Source organism: Benincasa hispida, chromosome 1, assembly GCF_027475165.1.
Source record: "Benincasa hispida cultivar pf3 chromosome 1, pf3_genome.v1.1, whole genome shotgun sequence".
NCBI lineage: Eukaryota > Viridiplantae > Streptophyta > Magnoliopsida > Cucurbitales > Cucurbitaceae > Benincasa > Benincasa hispida.
This window is the reverse complement of record NC_143478.1, coordinates 13,572,675-13,594,835: the sequence shown is the minus strand read 5'-3', so window position 1 is coordinate 13,594,835 and position 22,161 is coordinate 13,572,675. Positions and strand designations below refer to the sequence as shown.

General features: G+C 30.4%; 2 protein-coding genes and 1 non-coding gene across 4 annotated transcripts; 2 read left to right on the top strand and 1 right to left on the bottom strand.

Annotated features, from left to right (window-relative positions):
• The first annotated feature begins 564 nt into the window (after positions 1 to 564).
• On the top strand, positions 565 to 2,039 carry MYB305 (myb domain protein 305). The gene is made up of 3 exons (XM_039019107.2): positions 565 to 838; positions 1,075 to 1,204; positions 1,275 to 2,039. The coding sequence occupies exons 1-3, from the start codon at positions 679 to 681 to the stop codon at positions 1,726 to 1,728; spliced, it is 744 nt and encodes a 247-aa protein (XP_038875035.1). The 5' UTR covers positions 565 to 678; the 3' UTR covers positions 1,729 to 2,039.
• Positions 2,040 to 5,564: 3,525 nt separating this feature from the next.
• On the bottom strand, positions 5,565 to 8,637 carry LOC120073894 (putative folate-biopterin transporter 9, chloroplastic). Of its 2 annotated transcripts, none has more exons than XM_039026843.2 (2): positions 7,785 to 8,637; positions 5,565 to 7,259 (listed from the first exon to the last, which is right to left on the bottom strand). In XM_039026843.2, exons 1-2 carry the CDS (start codon positions 8,281 to 8,283, stop codon positions 6,103 to 6,105), a joined length of 1,656 nt encoding a protein of 551 aa, XP_038882771.1. In that variant the 5' UTR covers positions 8,284 to 8,637; the 3' UTR covers positions 5,565 to 6,102. The 2 variants fall into 2 exon arrangements, with proteins under 2 accessions (XP_038882771.1, XP_038882850.1); XM_039026922.2 differs by having other exon boundaries at positions 5,565 to 7,248; positions 7,785 to 8,587.
• Positions 8,638 to 16,173: 7,536 nt separating this feature from the next.
• Positions 16,174 to 16,246, top strand: TRNAK-CUU (transfer RNA lysine (anticodon CUU)). The gene has a single exon. It is a non-coding gene; the product is annotated as a tRNA-Lys (tRNA).
• The last annotated feature ends 5,915 nt before the right edge of the window (positions 16,247 to 22,161 follow it).

Below are 22,161 nucleotides of genomic sequence, written 5' to 3'. Positions count from 1 at the left end.
CAATAACCCAATTTGGAATCCAACTAATCTAATCTAATATAATTAGATAAATCAGGATTACACATCAAAAAAAAAAGCCCAATGTCTTAAACCAAAGTAATTACCCAATGATAACAGATGGTGAACTCTCATTGGTTCATTCAGTTAAACTAAATGAAAATTCATCTCCATTATTTCTTGCTACCCCTCCTCTTTCCTTTTTTCCTTTTCCTTTTATAGGTCTCACTTTAGCATCAAATTAACAGAACATTTTTATCCTGATTTCCCATTGAAACATGTCACTTAATGTCTTGGCAATGTCTTGGGGTAGCTGTTCATTTCTTGGCTGCTTGAATCTCATCATCAAAGCTTCTAAAGAATTTTACACAGAGGAAAAAAAGTCACATGAAAGTTGAGAATCCTAAAGATTATGAAAGAAGAATATTATAAAGTCTTTCAAAAAAGAATTGTTATTTACAAACAGTAGTATACTATGTAGGAGTTGAGAGTGTGAGTGTATTTTGGTCATTTCCATAGTTGCAAAGGATAGAGATGATTTTGAAAATGACCCATGAAAGAGAATGCAGGTATAAATATGAAGCAAACATTGAAGCCTAAGATGTCATAGAAGAATTTGGTGGAGAAATATTACATAGAAGAGCATTACAAGGAAGAAGAAGAGGAAAAAGTTTCTTTTCTATGTTTGACTTGAGAACAATGGTAGGCCATTGGAGTTGGGGTTTGATGGAAGATGAAGGTTGGAGGAAGGGACCTTGGACAGCTGAAGAAGACAGATTGCTTATGGAATATGTCAGAATATATGGTGAAGGAAGATGGAACTCTGTGGCTAGGCTTGCAGGTAAACTTTTAAGTGCTTAAAAAATGTTTTTAAACATTTAGAAAGTCATTCCGACGAGTATTCGTTCTGTCAAGAATATTGTGTTAACTATGGAGAACAAACGGCATGAGACGATTAACAACGAGGTCGTGCCACAATTGATTTCAAGGCAGCAGTCACTCCACTGTACAATAATCGATTTGTTCAATACTCCATTTTATACATTTTGAATGATTTTATGGCCCTTTGTTATGTAGGATTGAAGAGAAATGGAAAGAGTTGCCGATTGAGATGGGTGAATTATCTAAGGCCTGATTTGAAAAGAGGACAAATAACCCCACATGAAGAAAGCATAATTCTTGAGCTTCATGCTAGGTGGGGCAATAGGTATCTCCTAATCCCACTTTCATGACTCGTATCAATAGAGATGTTATTTGTACTAACTGTGAAATCATAGGTGGTCAACGATTGCTCGAAGCCTGCCGGGACGAACGGATAACGAGATAAAGAACTACTGGAGAACCCATTTCAAGAAAAAAATAAAAGACAATTCTGATGCTAATGGGAAAGCCAAAGCTCGTCTCTTGAGAAGACAACAATTTCATCAACAACAATTGCAACAACAACAATTCAATCCAATGGATATGAACAAAATCATGGCTCTTCTTGAAGAACGACAAGACAAAAACAACAACAACAATAACAAATTAGAAGCTTTATCTTCATCTGTTTCAGAAACAGAGAAGAAACAGAACATCACAAATTTCTACTCACAAACAGCTGAAAATGAGCAAAGTTTGATATCTGAGCTCAACAACACTGGCTTTGTAGTGCCTGAGATGTTGAATGAAGGGCTTGATGTGGGATGGGATATGGAGCTTGGAGGATATCCATGGCAATGGCAGCTTTAGTATTTATTTTTCCTTTTTTTTAAGCCTTTTCTTGAGTTGGGTTTTGGTTTTACAAGAAGAGGATTTTTGAGCCAAAGCTTTGAAACTATGGCTTTGGAGTTAAATAATGTAATTGAGGAGGAAGCAAGTTTGAGAGTTCATGTTCTTCATCAAAGTAGTCAAATCTTTGACTGTAGTGTACTAGTGTTTTGTGTTTGGTTTTTCAAATGGATCATCAAGCTTTTAATGCTTGAATTAGAACACAAGAAATAATGATAATAATTAGTTGTACAAGTAGATATGCTATTTTATTATACAAGTATTTGATGTTAGTAACTTTTTATTCCTATTGCAATAAGTAATTTTTCTAACCTAAATCACATATTTAACTTCCTAAACTTAGTTTAGAAAGTATGTAAGAGGCTTCCTACCTTTTTAATTTTGTATATAATAAATCTTTAAATTTAAAAATGTGAAAGAAATCTTCTTATTTTCAATCTGGTATTTCTTATAAGTCATATTTTTAAAAATTTACAAATATGTTAGACATAAAATTAAATTCTACATCTACTGAGACATTCAATTTTAATAAATAACATTTTAAGAGCAAATAAACCATATTAAAAAACATGTGAGTCAAAGCTCAATGTGTAAACTATATTAAAAAACATGTGAGTCAAAGCTCAATGTGTCATTCTTATATTAATATAATAAGGGTAGTAGGAGATTCGAATTACAGATATCGTGCTCAATAACACTCATATGTCACCATTGTGACATTACTTTTAATAATGCTACCATTAGTTGATATACGGAATTGGAAAGGAATTCCAGTATGAAATAAACAACTCTACATATCAAAATTATAAACCACATAAAAAAAACATTATAGTGATATTAATATAAAATATCGTTTTCTAAAATATTAAAAGAGATCCCATATCAAGATAAGAACAAGTAATTCTTAAATCAAATGATTTCAAATGTGATTTAGGGGATATCGAAAATCACCTTTTTTTTCATATTCTATCCTTCAAAGTTGGAAGTATTTAACCTTAAAAAATGTAATCTTGATAAGTGACAACAAGCATGCTGTAAAAAATATTAATATTTTGGTCTACGTTATATTCTCAATATATTTGGTAAGGTTAGTGCAAATCTAACTACATGTAAACATTCTTCCATTAAAAGTAACTCGGTGCATATAAATTCAAGTGTTAGATCATCACATCAAAATTATTTAACCATTAACATATTTCATATTATGAATAAAAAAAAAAGGAAAATTATTACTCGCTAAAACTATATGTGTATAGTATAAGGGAAATTTTCAAAAATAGATAAATTAAGAAAAATAGTTACACAAATAGTAAAATTTAATTATTTTTTTCTTCATCTTTCGGCATCTCCATCTTTCGGTTTCTCCAATTCTTCTTCTCCTTCCTCTTCTTTAATTATAAATCCTTTTCTTCTTTTTCTCTATTTATACTTTTGTTGCTAGTTCAAAAATGTTAATTAAAATGACAATGATAGACAATGGAAGGCCAAATTATAGACTAAGTGATAGTAGTTTTTTGTAATTTTATTGCTAGTTCTAAAATAGTAATTAGAATGATAATCATAGAAAATGGAAAGCCAAAGGATAGACAAGTGATAGAATACTATCATTATCTATCACAAATAAACACTGATAGTTGTCTATCACTGAATATTTGTGATAGACAAATTATAGACTAAGTGATAGTATTCAATGATAGACAACTATCAGTGTCTATCTGTGATAGACAACTATAGTTTTCTATCACGGTCTATCAGTAATAGACAGTAATAGACTGCTGTCAATTGCCTATCGCCTATCAATAGATAATCATTTTGTTGTTGCTAATTGTTGGTAGTTTTTTTGCTTTTAGGTAGTTTATGATACATCTAGACATTATTATTGAAAATTTTGTTGCTTTTAGTTAGTTGTAATAGACATTATTATCAATGTCTATCACAGATAAATGCTGATAGAAGTCTATCAGCATCCATCAATGATAGAAACTTATACAATTTTATCACCAATAGACGCTGATAAAAGTTTATCAATGTCAATCAATGATAGGTATTGAGCGAAGTTTATCATTGATAGAAGTTGATAGAAAGTCTATCAATGTCTTATCAGTTTTTTTTTTTTTTTTGGTTATTTCTATAAATAGTTTGATATTTTATCTATTGTAAAAATTTCTCATAATATAAATTATAAATTTAGTCTTTAAGCTTTCGTATACTTAAAAGGTCTCTTAACTTTAAAAAAAAAAGTCTAATAGATCTCTAAATTTTTAATTTTTTTTATTTAATAGGTCTCTAAATTTTAAAAATGTGATACAAGATCTTGAATTTTTTAATTTTTGTCCAATAAATTTTTTACTTAGTTGAAATTTTTTAAATGAGAAATCGACAAGCTTAGTGTATAAACTATCATGTTAGGATCAAATAGGTTCATGAACTTCAAAAAGTGGCTAATATATCTTCAAATGTTCAATTTTGTATTTAATATGTCTCTAAATTTTAAATAATGTGTAATAAATTCATAAACTCTTCATCTATAATTTTTAGGTTTTTAATTTTGTGTATAATAAATCATCAATTTTTTTTTTTTTTTTTTACATTTTTGAAATTCACAAATCTATTAAACATAAATTGAAAATTTAAGCCCATCTAGTAACCATTTCGTTTTTTTGTTTTTAATATTTAAAAATTAAGTATATTTCCTCCTAGTTTTTTACAATAATTTGAATCTTTCTTAGCTAAATTCTAAAAACAAGAACTTTTTTAAAGTTATTTTTTTAATTTCTAAAATTTGACTTACGTTTTTTAAACAAATGATAAAAAATAAATAAGAAAATTGAAAATAGAAATAGTGACTATAGATTTAATTTTGAAAAACAAGAACAAAAAAATTAAACGATTATAAATCTAAACCTTAATATTTTATATAAGACACTAAATTCAATTTCGTCTAAAAAATTTATTAATTTTAAAAATGTCGAATATAATATTTATTTAAATTCAATTTCATGTCTAAAAAATTTATTAATTTTAAAAATGTCGAATATAATATTTATTAACACATAAAATTGAAAGTTATGTTGATATTTTTAAGGTTTATTGACTTGTTGGCCATTTTCTACCGTTGAAAGACTTCTTTAACATTAAAAAAATAATAATAAAATAAAATAAATAAATTAGAGACTAAATAACTTTTTTTAAAATTAAGTAATCTATTAAATATAAAATCAATTTTTACTCGAATGTATTTGATTAAGTCATAGATTTGTTAGATATGAAATTAGAAATTTACAAATTGTTTGATATGGTGATTGGATTATTTAATCATGGCTTCATTTTAATATTTAATTTCAAGTGTTTCGTTGATTTAGTACAAACAATAATAATAATGTAATAATTTCTACTCTACTTTTTCAAATATCATTCATTACAAATAATAACAAGAAACGGTTAAGAAAAAATTTCTCAAGACTAATTAGTTTCAATTGAAGTTAAAATTTTGTGCAAAATTGAATTCGATGGATGCATAAGAACATTATTGAATAAATCTTTTCAAACTCACAAAATTTATATTAAAAAAAATCTAAACTCATTTATTTACTATAAAAATATTTTATTGACCACCGAGTAAAAATTGTAAGACATTAAAATTTAAGGTAAAAGTGTCACAATTAAAGTGCAAATTCAAACAAAATACAATTTCAAGGTAAGAGTTGATCAAGAAAAAACATTTTGTCCAGTTAAAGGGTAACTTTTTTTTCCTCTCTAAAATTAACTGCCATTGAGTTGTATCCCAAAGATTCAGCTTCCATCACAAAAAATGATAACGATTTCTTCCATTAATGACAAGAACACATGCAGAATTTAGAACAGCCAAACGGCCAATTCCTTCAGTTCAATTGCTAATCATCAAACTACAACAAATTAATCTCAAACATCTCTGCATTCTGCCGTTTTGCTTCTTTGATCTCTCCCTCCAATTCCCATGCTTTTCTTTGCATTAGGAAGTTTGTTACACACAAAGATTATCAGAACTCTCTTGCCAAACAAACATCATACAGAAATTGCCCTTCATCAATAACCCGATTGATGAACCAATGCGAGTTCCGATAATCGAGCGAGATCAACAACATCAAATGGAAGGAACTTGAGACCCATCTTGTTCACCTTACCAAGAGAATCTGACGCATCACAATGCTAGTCTTTCAGATGTGTATGAAACATTTGAAGTAAAGATCTGATTCATTTACAACTATAGGAATGATGATTGAAGTATAGAATCTGAAGAGTCCTAGATTTCCTTTTCTTTCTACAGGATGTGCTGCAGTAAAAACTAGATTTTTTTCACCCCTGCACCTCAGATTCTCTCTCGCGTCGATAAACATATACAGAACCACTATACATTACTCGTCCAACCCTTCTATTTTTCCGAGATCTTCTACTCATTCCTCTCTTCTTTTCTCTTTCAACAACGGGTGACATTTTGGGAACAAAATGGATCCACATTAATGGCAATAAAGCTGCTATGAACTGTATTGAAATCCCCACAGGCAAGCTTGAGTAGTCTCCTGATCTTATTCCAATCAAAGAAGCTAATCCGATGCCAAAAAAACCACCAACTATAGAAGACAAGCACACGGCTGAGGCAAAAAACGAAATCAGAGATCCTTCACAACCTTTTGGACTTAAGCTTGCAAAGAGTACTGAAAATGGTAAAAGCTTAAACTGTGCAATGGTTTCGGCCAAACCCGAAAAGCAAAGAGCAAACAACTCATTGGAAATGCCCAGCTTCAGATTTATCTGTTTCACCAAAACAATATCAAGGAGAAAGGAAGATGCATATAATATCTGCACCATGCCAATTAGCTTCCTCATAGATACTCTTTTCCAATGGTGGTCATAAAATACGGTGACAGAAAGAAGAACCAATTGGCTAACAACTCTAGACATTCCAATTACGGAAGGATCAAGATTAAGGCATTGTGTTTGATAGCAAAAGATAGAGCCTGATAGAAGAGGGACCACAGAAATGGAAGCAACAACCCAAGCCAGCGGGCGATATACGCTTGGATCGCTAATAGAAGTTACAAGGTCAGATATCTGATTTCTAACATTTTCCATGATTGATTTCCCATGAACATCAGGTTCTGGAAGTTGCAGCAAACCAAGAGATTCCTCTCTTGTTGCTAATGAAACTGAAAGTTGGAAACAAAGTATAATGGAAAACAGAAGAAACATTTTTCTAGGTGGTGAACTCGATAAGTTATATCCACCAATGAAATTGCCCAATACTCCACCAACAGCTAAAGCCATAAATGTATAAGATTGAAGACCACAAATCTTGTTTGTTTGGCCATATTCTGCAACAAGTGCATCTTTTGCAACTTCTGTTATGGATGCTCCTAGATTACTTAGAAGAACACATGCCATTAAAGCAGGAAGAGCTTCACCTGCCACGGGGATCAATGCCAGAGATCCCCAAGATAGAACCTGCAAGAGCACTGACAAGCTTTTCAGTTAGGCTTTGATCAATGAGAAAATTTCATTCAACTTCCAAAATGGAACTAGGTAAATTTCATCCTACATTCACATTCTCTATGCGTAGTTCCATTCAACTTCCAAAATGGAAATTGGGTTTGAAATTGCTATCTTATTTCCACATAAACATAACCAAAAGAATTGCTTGAAATTCCTGTTGTGTGGGTGCAGAGGACTTCAAAAATGAAACTAAGAATGTTTAGAGTTGTGGTTATTGGAATAAGAATCAATAAACATCATTATCAATCATTTCATAACTTCGGAATATGATTGAGTACTAGTTACATTATTGATTAAACTGGAAGCAGAAGGGAATCTAATGTAGGATGAAATTCCGGAAAAGAAAAGAATAAAGGATGCATGAGTTAAGAATGAAACAAGACTAAGAAAAGACACAAAAGATTTACAAACAAGAAACACAAGAACTACACAAATGAAACGAACAAGAACAAGAACAAGGTTTTAATTCAAAGAGAAACTCAACATACCTCCAATTGAAACATAAGGAACTCTACGAGCCCCACCAATATACAAAGCATCAGAAAGAATTCCATACAACGGTTTAGCAACCATAGGAAAGTTTCCAGAATTCTGCACAAGTTGCAATATGGAAGGATGAAGATTAAGGTAATGAGCCATATGGAAGTTAAGAGCCAGCCATGGAAAGCACCTAAAGCCCTGAACCCAATATCCAAGCCCACAGAGGAGCAACATTTGATGACTACCCACAAGAGCAAACCCTCTTCTTCCGCCATTCCCTTCTCTTTTCTTCACTTCTCTGTACAAAACACGATCTGAGTTACTCTCTACAAGCGTTTTGATGAAAATGCCGACGGGTTTTGATGGGTTTTCGAAGATATTGGGGTTTCGATGGTGGAAACAGAGGATAGGTTTGGGAAAAGAGAGAGAAGGCTTTGGTGGGGGTCGAGCAAATAAGGGCTTCAGAGAGGGAAATGGGAAATCAGGGGTAATTAGTGAGCAAATCATGGCTGGGGTAGATTGGAATTGGAGAAAAACGAAGTGGATTAATGATGATCAGTTGTTAAAAGGGGTTTGTGAAAGGCCGAGAGAGAAGGGGAGGGATCTAGAAGAGTGTGGAGAACGGTATTGGAAAATGAAGAAATTAATGGTGTTTCATATTGGAAGAAAGTGAAGGAGAAAGACGAAGGAGAAGAGTGGCGCGCAGAGGTTTCCGGCTGAAGCCATGTTTCATAGAGTGGCACCTGGAAGGTCTTGACGACTCCATTTTTGTCCTTCTCTCTGCTCCAAGATTTTCAAGGGTCCACTCACCACGCGCCGCAATTTCCAATGCCCTCTATGTTGGTGGTGGGATTCTCACCAAAATTGGGACTATCGATTACAAATTTATTGAATTATTTCGTATTTTTTATTTTTAAAAATTAATTATTTTTTATTTTTCTATAATAATTTACATTTTTTTCGAGTATAAAAGTAATTCTTAGTTAAATTTTAAAAGTAAAAATAAATTTTTAAAACTATTTTTTTAATTTTTAAATTTTGACTTAGTTTTAAAGATGTAGATATAAAATAAATAATAAAACAAGAAATTTTAAAGTATTTGTAGGTTTAATTTTAAAACTTAAAAACTAAAAACCAAATACTAAACTAAGTCTTAATTTTGAAGTTTATGTTTATTTTGTTTATGAAGCTACAAAATTATAGTGAAACCAACATAGTTATGGGTTAATTAAAAGTTTTGTTCGATTATTTCACTTTATTATATTAAGAAAAAAAAATTCAAAATTATACATCAGTGTATGAGCTTTTTAATTTTTTAAAATTTATTAACACAAAGTTCAATTTTATCAATAATAAATCAATTAGTTCTTAAAGATTTTGAATTCATCATAGATTTATTTGATATAAAATGGAATGTTTTTAGATTTATTAAACACTTTTAAAAATTGAATGACCAAATAGCTCAAATGTTGAGAACCAAACTTACAATTTAGCTAAATTAATAATGTTGTTTAAATACTATTTTTTTATATATTAGATTCATTCTATTTTAGTTCATGTAATTTTAGATGTTTAAATTTAGTCACGGTATTAAAAAAAGAATGGTCATTCTTTTCGTAAATCTTAGTTTTAGTCTTTTGAAGAAGTGAACCAACAAAACAGAACCTAAGACCAACATAATATTGAAACTTTTATTCTATATTTATGTTTTAACGAATTAAGAATTTCAATTAAAAAAATGCTTAAATATTACTAAATGTTTGAATTTTTTTATCCAAAAAAATTGCCAAAAAATGTTGTCCATAATTAACTTGTTTATTCATATGTGAGGTGTCATTTTTTCCATTATTTCAAATCTAAATTAAAGAGAATATATTTTACTGATTTCATGAACAAGATCGTCAATTGCTTATATTTAGTTGATTTTTTTAGTACTAACAATATTAGAGTTTAGTGTGAATTAAAATCTACCTAGTTTTAGCGATTATTAATTAAATTACTCAATTTTACTTTCATACATTTTTTCGATGATATCAGAATTAGAATTAAAATTAATAATATATGGTATAATAGAGATTATTAGAGAAAAAAATTAGGTTGGACATATCAATCTTTTATATATATATTGTCTATATATTTTGTATTGTATTGTAAAATGGAGAAGATAAAAAGAAAGTTCCAAACATCTTGTCTTAAATACTAAGTTGTTGAAAGTCATAATTGTTCAAGGACCTAGATTATACTCTAAATAATTTTTGGTTTTAAATTCATTAGTTTAGTTGATGCTTAATTTCATTCCAAATAAAACTATAACTTCATTTATTTCGTTTTATCATGGTATAAACACTTTTTATTAATATTTTTACATTTCTATAGATTCAATATTGACATGAGATAAATCAATATGTCTAGAATATCACCAAAAACCTACAAAAACATAAAAATCAAACCACATGAAATATAAATAAATAGTAAATATTTTAATGGGCTTAAAAAGTATAACAACATTTATCGGTCAATTTTTAAATTTTTTTGTTTTTTAATTTTTCTTAGAAATATCTATAAACATCAACATTTTATGGAATTGAAACTTCAAACTTTTTGTAAATGTTAACATTTTAAACCATAGTTTTATTTTTTTTTCAAGATGATGTTTTCCTCGTATCATAACTATTAGTGAACCTCCAAGACTCCAAGTTAAGGGGCTTAAAGTGGTTACTTTTGTCGTGGTTTCGATATTTTTTCTGACTTGAGATGGAGTTTGTCATCCATTTTTCTTATTTGATTTGGATGTTTAATTTGTGTGTGAGCTCTAGTCCTTGTACTTTGGATTATGTCGTGACTTTAGGCTAAGATGGTTTCATTTTGTAATATACTATACCACCTTTTGCATAAAAATAATAATAATAATAATAATAATGATAATAATAAAATTTTTTTTGAAAAAATCAAATATTTAATTATTTTAAAAAACATTATAGAAGGCTCGTGACTCGTGAGCGACCAGAATAGTGTAGAGGAAAGGCGAGAGCGGGGCCCACGAGGATTTGTTCATGGCCGTCCGTTTTCGAGAAATTGATTTTAAGAAAATAAAAAGAAACAACATGAAATGGGGCTTTTTGTCTTTTCAAACAGTTTCTAAATGTCCCACGCGCGCGAGTGTGTAATCACGTACGTTTCTCAGTTAACGACAGCCTCCACTCGCCAACTCAGCGCGTGTGAAGTTTAGAACTATTTCATTTTCATTGTATTTTGGATTTGGCTAATGACGTGGCCCTCTCTCCTATAATACATGATTAGGAAACTATTAAAAAAATTTAAACAAGGCATACTTTTTTTAAAAAAAATATGACAGGGTTAATCCTCACCGTTTATTTTGTCAACGATTTTTTTCAAAGAAAACAATGGTTAAATGTAGAGTCCACTTCCAGTTTTGTGTTTAAAAAAATTTATAATCGGTTCAACATTTTTAAAAAATTAACGAATCTATTAAACTTAAACTTAAAATTTATATTTTATAAAATTATAAAATTTTAATTTTTTAAACAATTAATATGTAAATACTAAATAAGTTAAATACGTATTAGATGGTAAGTTGAGAATTTAAAGATATATTACTGAAAGAATATAAAAAATATTTAAAATTTGTGGTACTATAATGATGTGTTTATAGAAAAATTGACTTAGAGTTCATCTTAATTCTCTCTGGATTAGGATGTAATTTTTCTTAATCTTGACTGATTAAACAATTATAACTAAATTTGATTGATCTAAGAATTAGTTGTCCCGAGATTTCTTTAAAACTATATTCACTTTCATCTTCATCTTATTTTCTTTCGTGTTTTTCTAGCATTTGGCCTATTTAATTAGGTTTAAATTTGCTCCTAATAACAATCATGGCCAATACAAAGAAAGAAGGAAGAGGGTAATTGTCCTCTAATAGATCAATTAAATGTTCATTTGAGTTGGCGGTTTAAATAAGGAAGGTAATGTAAAATAGAGTTGTATTTGATGGCAAATTGTATCTATAAACACTAAAAGCAAATAAATATTTATTTTCAAAGTTAAGAGTTCATTAAGTTGGTCATTTAATAAGGTTTATGTCTTTTCTTTTTTTTAACCCTCGACTTCAAATATTATCTAAAAAAAAAAAGAAGAGAGTATGTCCATTTTGGTTGTTCCACTTACTCCTATTACAACCTTTCATAAACGACGTGATGTTAATTACTATTCATTTAATGTTAAAAAATTAAATATAAACACAAAAAAAATTAAGAATTAAAATTGTGTACTCTAATCTAAATTTTTGCACGTATTTTATTGAATTTTATTAATAAAATTTTAGTAAACAACTTGTTATGAAATTCATATGGTATATTCGATAAAATTCCTATATAAAAGCATATCGAGTTATAATTTTAAGTCATACATATCATAACTATGGTAAAAGAAAGGACATAAGATTTATGTAAAATGCAATTGATAAAAGAATCCATATTGTGGCCAAATATTAGGTATAAGAAGAAATATAAGCTATCGTTTAAGGCAATAGCTAAAGTTAGTTGGATTAGGAGAGGGATGAAAAGTGACCCCCATATGGTGGTTTGGGATCATGTTTAGGCAAAGAACTTGGTACTAATTAGTGATGATAGTAATGCATGTGAAGAAGGGACATATTACAAATAGAACTAACCAACCAAATGTTGTATTTAATGCATATAAAGCAATTCTAAAATGGATGGAAAATGTGATGATGTGTGACAAATATACACATAGGTTAAGTTATAAATTTGGTTTCTAAATTTTTTAAAATTGTATTTATTTAATAATAATAACAACAATAATAAGTTTATACAACACTTTTAATTACACTCATGCCATTGAAGCTTGAATAAACTGAAAATAAATCAAGTTGTCTACATGGTCTTTGATTAGAGATATGGACTAGATAGATACAATTTTTAAAGTTTTAGGATATATTAAAAATGTTTTAAAGCAGAGGAGATAATTAAATGCGATCTTAAATGTATCGAGTTAAACTTATAATTTAACTTTTTTTTAGTTCAACAAATAGGTAGGTGGGAGATTGTATGTCATACCCCTCTCGAGTTATCCTCTTAACTCGAGAAGAAGTGTGAAGACAGTAATTGTCAATCCTCTTATGACAATTACTGCCAACATACTTCCATAAACTTGTACTCCTAATATTCGATAAGCAAGTTTATAACTCATAGTGGATTATTATCAAAAAGTCTATAGAGCTTAGCATACAAATTTTTACATAGCAGGATACTTTATTTGCAATAACTACTCAAAATTCTATCATGGCTCCCATAACATGAACATAAGATCCAAGTTTAACAAGACATGATGAGCCATCTAAGCTTCAAATCCTCTTAGGTTCTTGAGAAGTGACTAATTGACATAACTGTTAGGACTCAAGATGTTGATCGCTACTTGGGGAGAAAAACATTAAAAAAAAGTGCTGAAAATGTCCAGTGAGTGGCTTCTTTTAAATAATTCATACTTTCATAGTTGACGATATAAACATGCTTAGAATAAAACATCTACATTCACATTCCAGGGTTTGAAAATAAAAAATAAAAATATAAAATCATAGCATGGAAAACCCTAGATTAAAGCTCATCAACATTGCCTATAAATTCCTCTACTCCTTTGCCTAAACATACACAGAGCCCTTTTTGCTTAATCTCTAATAACCTTAGTTGAGAGAGAGTCATTTTGCTCAATTTTATCAACGTTAATAACATAGATCTTACGTGCACGTAGAACTAAGTAGGATCTTGCTTACCTTACTATACCTTCGATAGCAAGGATCATCATATAGCTGGATATCTTTACCATACCTTTGGTACCAATGCTCAGGAGTAGGTTTTACATATCAAACATATATGTTAACATCATAAAACAACATACTTATCATGCTTAAGGGAATCATTAAATAGCTTATTCTAATGTTAAATATGGCATAAAACTTAATTGGAACGCATGGAAATTACAAGTAAAAAGTTGTCTTTAAATCATCAACATGTGTTCATATTCGACTCTTATTACTTAAAACATGCATTGGAATATCAAGATAAAAGTGATTATACATTGGAAATTCATAAATAAAAACACTTAGCAAATATTTTGAAAAATAATCACTCACTGTCTTAAGTTACTCCCTCAAAGGGTTGTAAGCCTCCTCTATACGCATTTGCCTTGTAAGAATAACAAGAGTCTTTAATTGTCTTAGCTCCCTCTCAAACTTAACTTATTATTCGAGGTAACACATGCTAAGCCTCAAACCTAGTTCGACGCATCATCTTATTCTCCTTTTTACTCGACGCATCCTCAGTATATTGTACTTAACACATTACCACACTTAACCAAAATTTTACTTTGCGACTAGCTAGTGTGTACCAGCTCGCACAAGATACACCTAGGCGTCAGAACGTGCTGGTTTTGTCTATGCGACGGGCGCTCACCTACACTTAGCGTCTATTGGTCAGCTGCTTGCTTATGCGTGGGTTGCGCCTGGTTGTTCATCCAACTAAAATTCCAAATTTCACCTTCAACTTGAATAACTTAAATTCCAAACATAATCTCATGAAATTTCCTTCTATGAACTTATCCCTAAACTAACTAGCTTACCTTAAAATCCTAACACCTGATTCTTCTCCATGAACTTGGAATTTATCAATCTTTTCGACATGTCCATGTACGGCCTGTTTGGATTTACTTAAGAAAAAAGTGTTTTTCAAAAAACTCATTTTTATTTAAATACTGACAAAAATTGTTGAAAATACTCTTCAAAAGCTATTATGAGTAGTTGTCAAACACTCCATTTTTTTTCTAAAATAACTTATTTTTTAAATTAAACACTTGAAAATACATTCTAAATACACCCGTAGCCTAAGATTCTTGAACACTTAAAGAAATTCTTCAACTTTCAACCCAATTTCATTGAAATCTTCTCCCAGCAATCTTTGATTAGCTTCTTCACAGCTTAAGTGTCAATTCAGTAGCAACTCACCTTCCTTAGCACGTTAAAAAAATGCCTAAATCGATCTTTTTCAACTTCAACTTTCTTTTATACTAAGGTTGAATGCTCATAAAGCTTTCTCAAAGTGATATTTGACGCACTAACCCATCTTTATGGCTTCTAAGCACGTCACTTAGCCCATTAATTGGATGATTAAGCTGAATGTTTAAGTCCTTCATCAACGCTCATGCTTGCATCCCGTTTTGTAAACATTTGAGCCCCATTTGGTAATCGTTTTGTTTTTAAAAATTAAGCCTATGGACACTACTTCCACATCTAAATTTATTCTATTGTTATCGGCTTTCATCAATGGTTTGAAAAACAAAACCAAAAATTAAGAACTAAAAAAAGTAGCTTCAAAAAGTTGGTTTTGTTTTTTAAATTTCACTAAGAATTCAACCATTATACTTAAAAAAGATGTAAATCATTTTAAGAATTGTGAATGAAATAGGCTTAATTTTCAAAAACAAAAACAAAAAACCAAATGGTTACCAAACGAGGCATTGGTTTTTTGTTTCTAGTTTTTAAAAATTAAGCTTATAAACACTATTTCTATCACTAAATTTCTTATTTCTTATCTACTTTTTACTCATGTTTTTAAAAACCAAGCCAAAATTTGAAAGCTTAAAAAAGTAGTTTTTTAAAATATTGTTTTTGTTTCTAAAATTTGACTAAGAATTTAATTATTTTACTTAAGAGAGAGATGCAAATTATTGTAAGAAAATATAAGGAAATAGGCTTAATTTAGAAAAACCAAAAACAAAAAACAAAGGCCCCATTTGGTGACCGTTTGATTTTTTTTTTTAAAAAAATTAAGCCTATAGATACTACTTCTACCTCCAGATTTCTTCATTTGTAATCTACTTTTTACCAATAGTTTAAAAACCAAGTCAAATTTTGAAAACTAAAAAAGTAGCTTTTAAAAACTTGTTTTTGTTTTTGAAATTTGGCTAAAAATTCAACAATTGTACTTAAGAAAAATGCAAATTATTGTAAGAAATTGAGAGAAAATAAATTTAATTTTAAAAAATAAAAAATCAAGAACAAATTTATTACTAAACGAAATCAAAATGATTATAAAACGGGACCTTCATAATTCGCCCATAAGATCGTAACTTGAAAGGTTGGAAAAAACGACTTTTTGAGAAACAAAGTATTGCTTTTTGGCTTTCTAAAAAGAGTATTGTTTTTTGAAAGGAAAATTGTGTACTATTTAAAAATAAATAAATAAAATAAAATAACGTATTCAAAATTATGCATGGGTAATGTTGGAAATATAGACATTTTTTTGTTTTGAGTCAAGAAATTTAAAATGGTTATAAATATTTGGTATCCCGTATTAACAAAATGCCCGTCTAGCTCAGTTGGTAGAGCGCAAGGCTCTTAACCTTGTGGTCGTGGGTTCGAGCCCCACGGTGGGCGTTAATATTGTTTTTGAACAAACTATTTACTTTGTCTTAAAAAGTTGATTGAGTGTCGATTTTTACTATTTAACGATTTAGCTTTTTGTAGCTTATAAATATATTTAATTCTTACTTAATTTATTGATCTACATGCCAAAAAAGTTTCATCATATTTCAACTATAATTGTAATAATATGCATTCAATCATTACAATCTTAAAATTACATGGACTTAATTATTATATAGCCCAAGTTGTTGTAATATTGAAGTACAAAATTAGATGGTTACAAATCAAAATTTAATAATTAAATTATTAATTATGTATATTATAATAGAAAATAGATGTCAATTGCTTAGTGTTTAAAGGTTATGTGTCACCATTCATGTTATCTACATCTTACTTGTCACTTTGCCTATAAGTAGTGACATTTGGTGGATCTTTAAAACACACCTATATTGGTGAGAATTCCATTTCCACCAATTTCCATATTATCTAATTTCATGATTTTGATTATTTTATGTTTTAATTATTTTATTTTATAATTTTAGTTTTTATTTATTTATTATTATTATATAAAAATATTATTATATTATACTTTTCATATCCGTATGCCCATTATGCTTCTCTATTTTCATAACACGTTATCAGGAGTTCCTGTCGTTTTTCCCGCTAAAGGTAGGTCTTGAAGGTATGTCAGTTTTTCCCTCTTCATTATAATTAAGAAATTTAATGTTATTTTCATATTCAATATCTATTAAATTTCTAACATAAGTATGATAGTGTTGTCATTACAAATCTCACAAAATTAGAATTTGCCGTCCTTAATATTAACGACAATAATTATTTGTCATGGGTACTTGAGGTTGAAATCCATCTGGATGCTATGGATCTTAAGGAGACTATTAAAGTAGGAAATATGATATCCAGGCAGAACAAAGCAAAAACTATGATTTTCCTTCGTCATCATATCCACGAGGGATTGAAAATGGAATATCTTATAATAAAAGATCCCCGTATTTTGTGGAAAATTTTAAAAGAGAGGTATGATCATAAAAAAAAAAATAGTTATTCTTCCTAAAGCTCGTTATGAGCAGATGCACTTGAGGCTACAAGATTTCAAATCCGCAAGTGATTACAACTTCGCATTATTTAAAATAAGTTCAAAATTGTTGTTATACGGAGAGAAAATTATTGATGCTGATATGTTAGGGAATACATTTTTTACATTTCATGTCTCGAATATGCTCATGCAACAACAATATCGAGAGAAAAATTTTAAACAGTATTATAAAGTAATTTAATGTCTTAAATAACGAGTTATTAATGAAAAATCATGAATCTCAACCAACCAGAACAACACCATTCCCTGAAGTGAATGCTGTGAATTTTAATAATAATCGTGGTCGAGGTCGTGGTCGCAGTCGCGGTCGAGGTCGTAACCGTGACAGAGGAAGAAATAATTATTATTTTCGTGGTGGTTGTTCTAATCATTTAAATTTCAAAAGAACCATACAAAATGATGATCACAAAGGAAAAGCTCCACAAGATAAAAGTTCAAAGAGTGTTGAAAATAATTGCTTCCAATGCGGAATGACTGGCATTGGTCACATACCTGTCATACGTCAAAACACTTAGTTGACCTCTATCAAGCCTCCCTGAAGGAAAAAGAAAAAAATGTGGAAGCAAATTTTGAATACCAAGATAATGACATATTTGACCCATTCCATATGACAAATTTGGATGTGGCAGACTTCTTTGAGTCTACTGAAGAGAAGATTGACCCAGTTGGTAGCACATCAAGTGTTTCTTTTGACTTTGAGAATATTTAGACTTAATGTTGTTATTTTTTTTTTTTTTATTTATCTTCATGTTTTTTTAGTAACTTTGTATATTTTAACTGTTGTTTTTCTTGTTATAATTATTTTCTTTTAATAAAGAAACATGAATCATTTTCATATGTTGGATGTTTAAAACATGAGCAAAGAAGATCTATGTCTGGCAGACAGTGCAACTACATATACAATACTTACAAATAAAAAATACTTTTCCAAATTGACAATGTTGAAAGCAAAAGTAAATACAATATCAGTTTTTGTAAACTTGATCGATGGTTTTGGAAAAGCAAATACAATTTTGCCTAAAGAAATAAAATTTACAATTGACAATGCATTGTTCTCTAGTCAATCAAAGAGAAATCTTCTAAGTTTTAAAGATATACATTGCAATGGTTATCATATTGATACTGATAGTAAGAATAATATGGAATATCTATATATCATATCCACTGTCTCAAATGAAAAACGTATATTAGAAGAGTTGTCTGCTTTATCTTCTAGATTGTATTATACTCATATACAAGTAATTGAAGCATATGCAACAAAGAATCTGAAGTCCATGAATCTAGACATATCTATAATTTGACATGACCGATTGGGTCATCCAGGATCTATAATGATAAGGAGAATTATTGAAAATTCAAATGGACACCTATTGAAGAACTAGAAGATTCTTCAATCTAATTAATTATCATGTGATGCTTGCTCTCAAAGAAAATTGATAATTAGACTATCACCATCTAAAGTGGGGACTGAATCACCTGCATTCTTAGAACGAATTCATGGTGATATATATGGACCAAATAACCCACCAAGTGGATCATTTAGATATTTTATGGTATTACTAGATGCACCAGCAGATGGTCATACATATGTTTATTATCTAGTCAAAATTTTGCATTTTCAAGATTACTTGCTCAAATAATTAAGTTAAGAGCACAATTTCTTGATTATACAATTAAGACCATTCATTTTGATAATGCTGGTAAGTTTACATCCTAAGATTTTGATAATTATTGTATGTCAATTGGGATAAGTGTTGAACATCCTGTAGCTCATGTTCATACACAAAATGGTTTAGCATAATCATTTATAAAACGTTTGCAATTAATTGCAAGATCATTACTTATGATTGCTAAGTTTCCTTCATCTGTATGGGGACATGCTATTTTGCATGCAACGTCACTTGTACGCATTAGACCAGTAGCTTATCATAAGTACTTGTCATTATAATTAGCTTATGGTCATGAGCCAAATATTTGTCATCTGAAATTTTTTGGATATGCAATATATGTTCCAACTGCTCCACCACAACGCACTAAGATGTGTCCTCAAAGAAGGTTAGGAATATATGTTGGATATGATTCCCCATCAATTATTAAATATCTTGAGCCTCTAACGGGTGATGTATTTACTGCATGATTTTCTGATTGTCATTTTAATGAGACAAATTTTCCAATATTAGGGAGAGGAACTAAGAAGTTGGAAAAAGAAATTATATGAACATCGTTATTGTCTCATTTAGATCCCCGTACAAACTACTACAGAAATTGGATTACTTGACATTTTTCCAGTGTCAAGTAAAGGGTATATTTGACACTTATAAAAGCATCAACTATTCGAGTGTCAAGTATAGTGCGATAACTTGACTCCAAAAAAACGTCAAGTAATATGTTACTTGATACAATTTTCGTGTCAAGTAAGATAATACACTTGACATTGGTGGTATGTCAAGTTTATTCGAGTGTCAAGTATAGTGTGATACTTTTTGACGTTTTTTATGTGTCAAGTATATGTCTTTTTGTTTTCAAATTAAATGTCCCAATTGATATTCTCATTTTCTACCTTGTATTCCAACAATACAATTACATCAAATAAATAAACATTATACATTTAAGATCTATCAACTCAATATATTCACTAAAAATCTATATGTTCAACTATGAACACTCCTCACAAATTACAACAATATTTCTCTTTCATATGTACATGCACAAAATAAAATCTCAACTATTGCTTTTGTATACAAAACTCAACTTTCAACAAACACAAAAGTGACAAATTATTTAATAAATAACCTTTCAACAAAGTACATTATTTCATCTATATATTGAGCTTTGAAGTCTAAAGATCGAGAATTAAGGGTCAGGCAAGCCATGTTTAAGTAAGTTAACTTGCAAAATAGAATAAAGGGCGATAACATCAAATTTCAAAATATATAAATAAGTGTTAAAATACAACAACGTAATCCAACCTACGAAAAGTTCAATAATAATGGTTACAAAACGCAAATTCCAGCAACTATGTAATAATTCCAAAAGAGTTTCAAAGCCTTAATACCTATCAAAACGTCCAAACATCGTTAACTTTGTTGGATAGTGGCTCCAATCTCTTGAAATCTTTGAATTGAACATCAAAAATTGAAAATAACTCAATTATTAGACCAATACTTCAATGGGTAACAAAGAACTATTAATACTAACCTTCAAAATTACCAAAACCTTGCCAAGATCGGTCTCAAACCTATTGGACAACAACTCAACTCCTTCTAACACTTCAATCTAATACAAAAAAAGTGACAGGTATTACTAAATTAATGTCAAAACTTATTGAGTGTTCAAAAATTTTCAAGTAAAACCACCAACACTAACCAAAATATTGTGGGCAACAATGGAACAAACCCAATATCCAACAACAAACAAGATATACCTCATATACTTACCGAAAATCTTACTAAAATCAATATCAACCTATTGAACAACACATTAATGTTCTCCAAATCTTGAATCTAAAGCCAAATCACAAAGAGCATCAATCAATTTGGGTAAAAAAAACTTATGGATATTCAAAAATTTCCAAGAAACCCACTAAAGTAATCAAAACTCACCAAACTTACTAAAACCATACCTAAAAATACAAGATTCCAGCGAGATGGAGTATAGATCTGATGAGATAGAGTGAAGCCCACACTTGATTAGATCTATTACAAAGTTAGACCTCAACATAGACGTGGACAACCTCGACGATGACAAGTGGATTTGGCTAGACCAACTTGACTGAAGCAACGAAAGCAATTGAGACGTTCGACTACAGATCTGGGTGGGGCTGAAGCGACGGAAGGGACGAAAGCGTTCGGCTATAGATCTGGGCGCGACTGTAGCGACGGAAGCGGTTGGGGGCGTTCAGCTACAAATTTGGACAGGGTTGAAGACTCGCGAACGACGTGCATAGCTGGCCGGCTGGCACAGTTGAGCAGATGGGGAAGGAGCTGAGCAGACGACGAGGGAGAGGGTTGGCACGGCTGAGCAGACGACGAAATGAAAAACTTAATAATAGTGGCCCAAATGGAGGTGAGGGGAGAATGAAGGCTGACGATGGTTAGGGCTCTCGGGCGCATGGAAGAAGAAAAAAAATTGGGGGGAAGGGGAAAGTCATGAGTGAGATGGTGAAGGAAGAGAGAAAGAGTTTTTAATTTAAGAGAGGGAAATGAAAACGAGAGAGAGGGAAATATTTGATAATTTTGGTAGGAAGGAAATCAAATTTGAGAGGGAAAAAAAAATGGGAGAGGGAGGGAAATAAAAAATAGTGTCTCTACACGATCGCTGAGTAAAGTAAAGAAGGAGAGAAAGAGTTTTTAATTTGAGAGGGAAATGAAAAATAAAGTTTCTACACGATTGTTGAGTAAAAAATAAAGTCTCTACATGATTGCTTAGCTATGCTACACGATTGTTGAGTAACACTAGACAATCGCCTACCAAATGCTACACGATTGCTGAGCTCGGCTACACGATCGCTGAGTAACAAAATGCTATACGATCGCCTACCCAATGCTATACAATTGTCTACCAAATGCTACTCAATCGTTGAGCTCGGCTACACGATCGCTTAGCTCTACTACACGATCGCTGAGTAACACTAAATGATCGCCTACCAAATGATACACGATCAATGAGCTCGGCTACATGATCGCTGAGTAACAAAATATTATACGATCGCCTACCAAATGCTACATGATTGCTGAGCTCGGCTACACGATCACTTAGCTTTGCTACACGATCGCTGAGTAACAAAATTCTATACGATCGCCTACCAAATGCT

What these genes read in the sequence shown, in the direction of transcription:
- MYB305 (XM_039019107.2), top strand. Translation starts at nt 679, where the DNA reads ATGTTTGACTTGAGAACAATGGTAGGCCATTGGAGTTGGGGTTTGATG. An exon ending in CTCTGTGGCTAGGCTTGCAG is followed by an intron (nt 839 to 1,074) that starts GTAAACTTTTAA and finishes TTTGTTATGTAG; the next exon opens with GATTGAAGAGAAATGGAAAG. An exon ending in CATGCTAGGTGGGGCAATAG is followed by an intron (nt 1,205 to 1,274) that starts GTATCTCCTAAT and finishes GTGAAATCATAG; the next exon opens with GTGGTCAACGATTGCTCGAA.
- LOC120073894 (XM_039026843.2), bottom strand. Translation starts at nt 8,283, where the DNA reads ATGATTTGCTCACTAATTACCCCTGATTTCCCATTTCCCTCTCTGAAG. An exon ending in TCCTTATGTTTCAATTGGAG is followed by an intron (nt 7,260 to 7,784) that starts GTATGTTGAGTT and finishes AAAGCTTGTCAG; the next exon opens with TGCTCTTGCAGGTTCTATCT.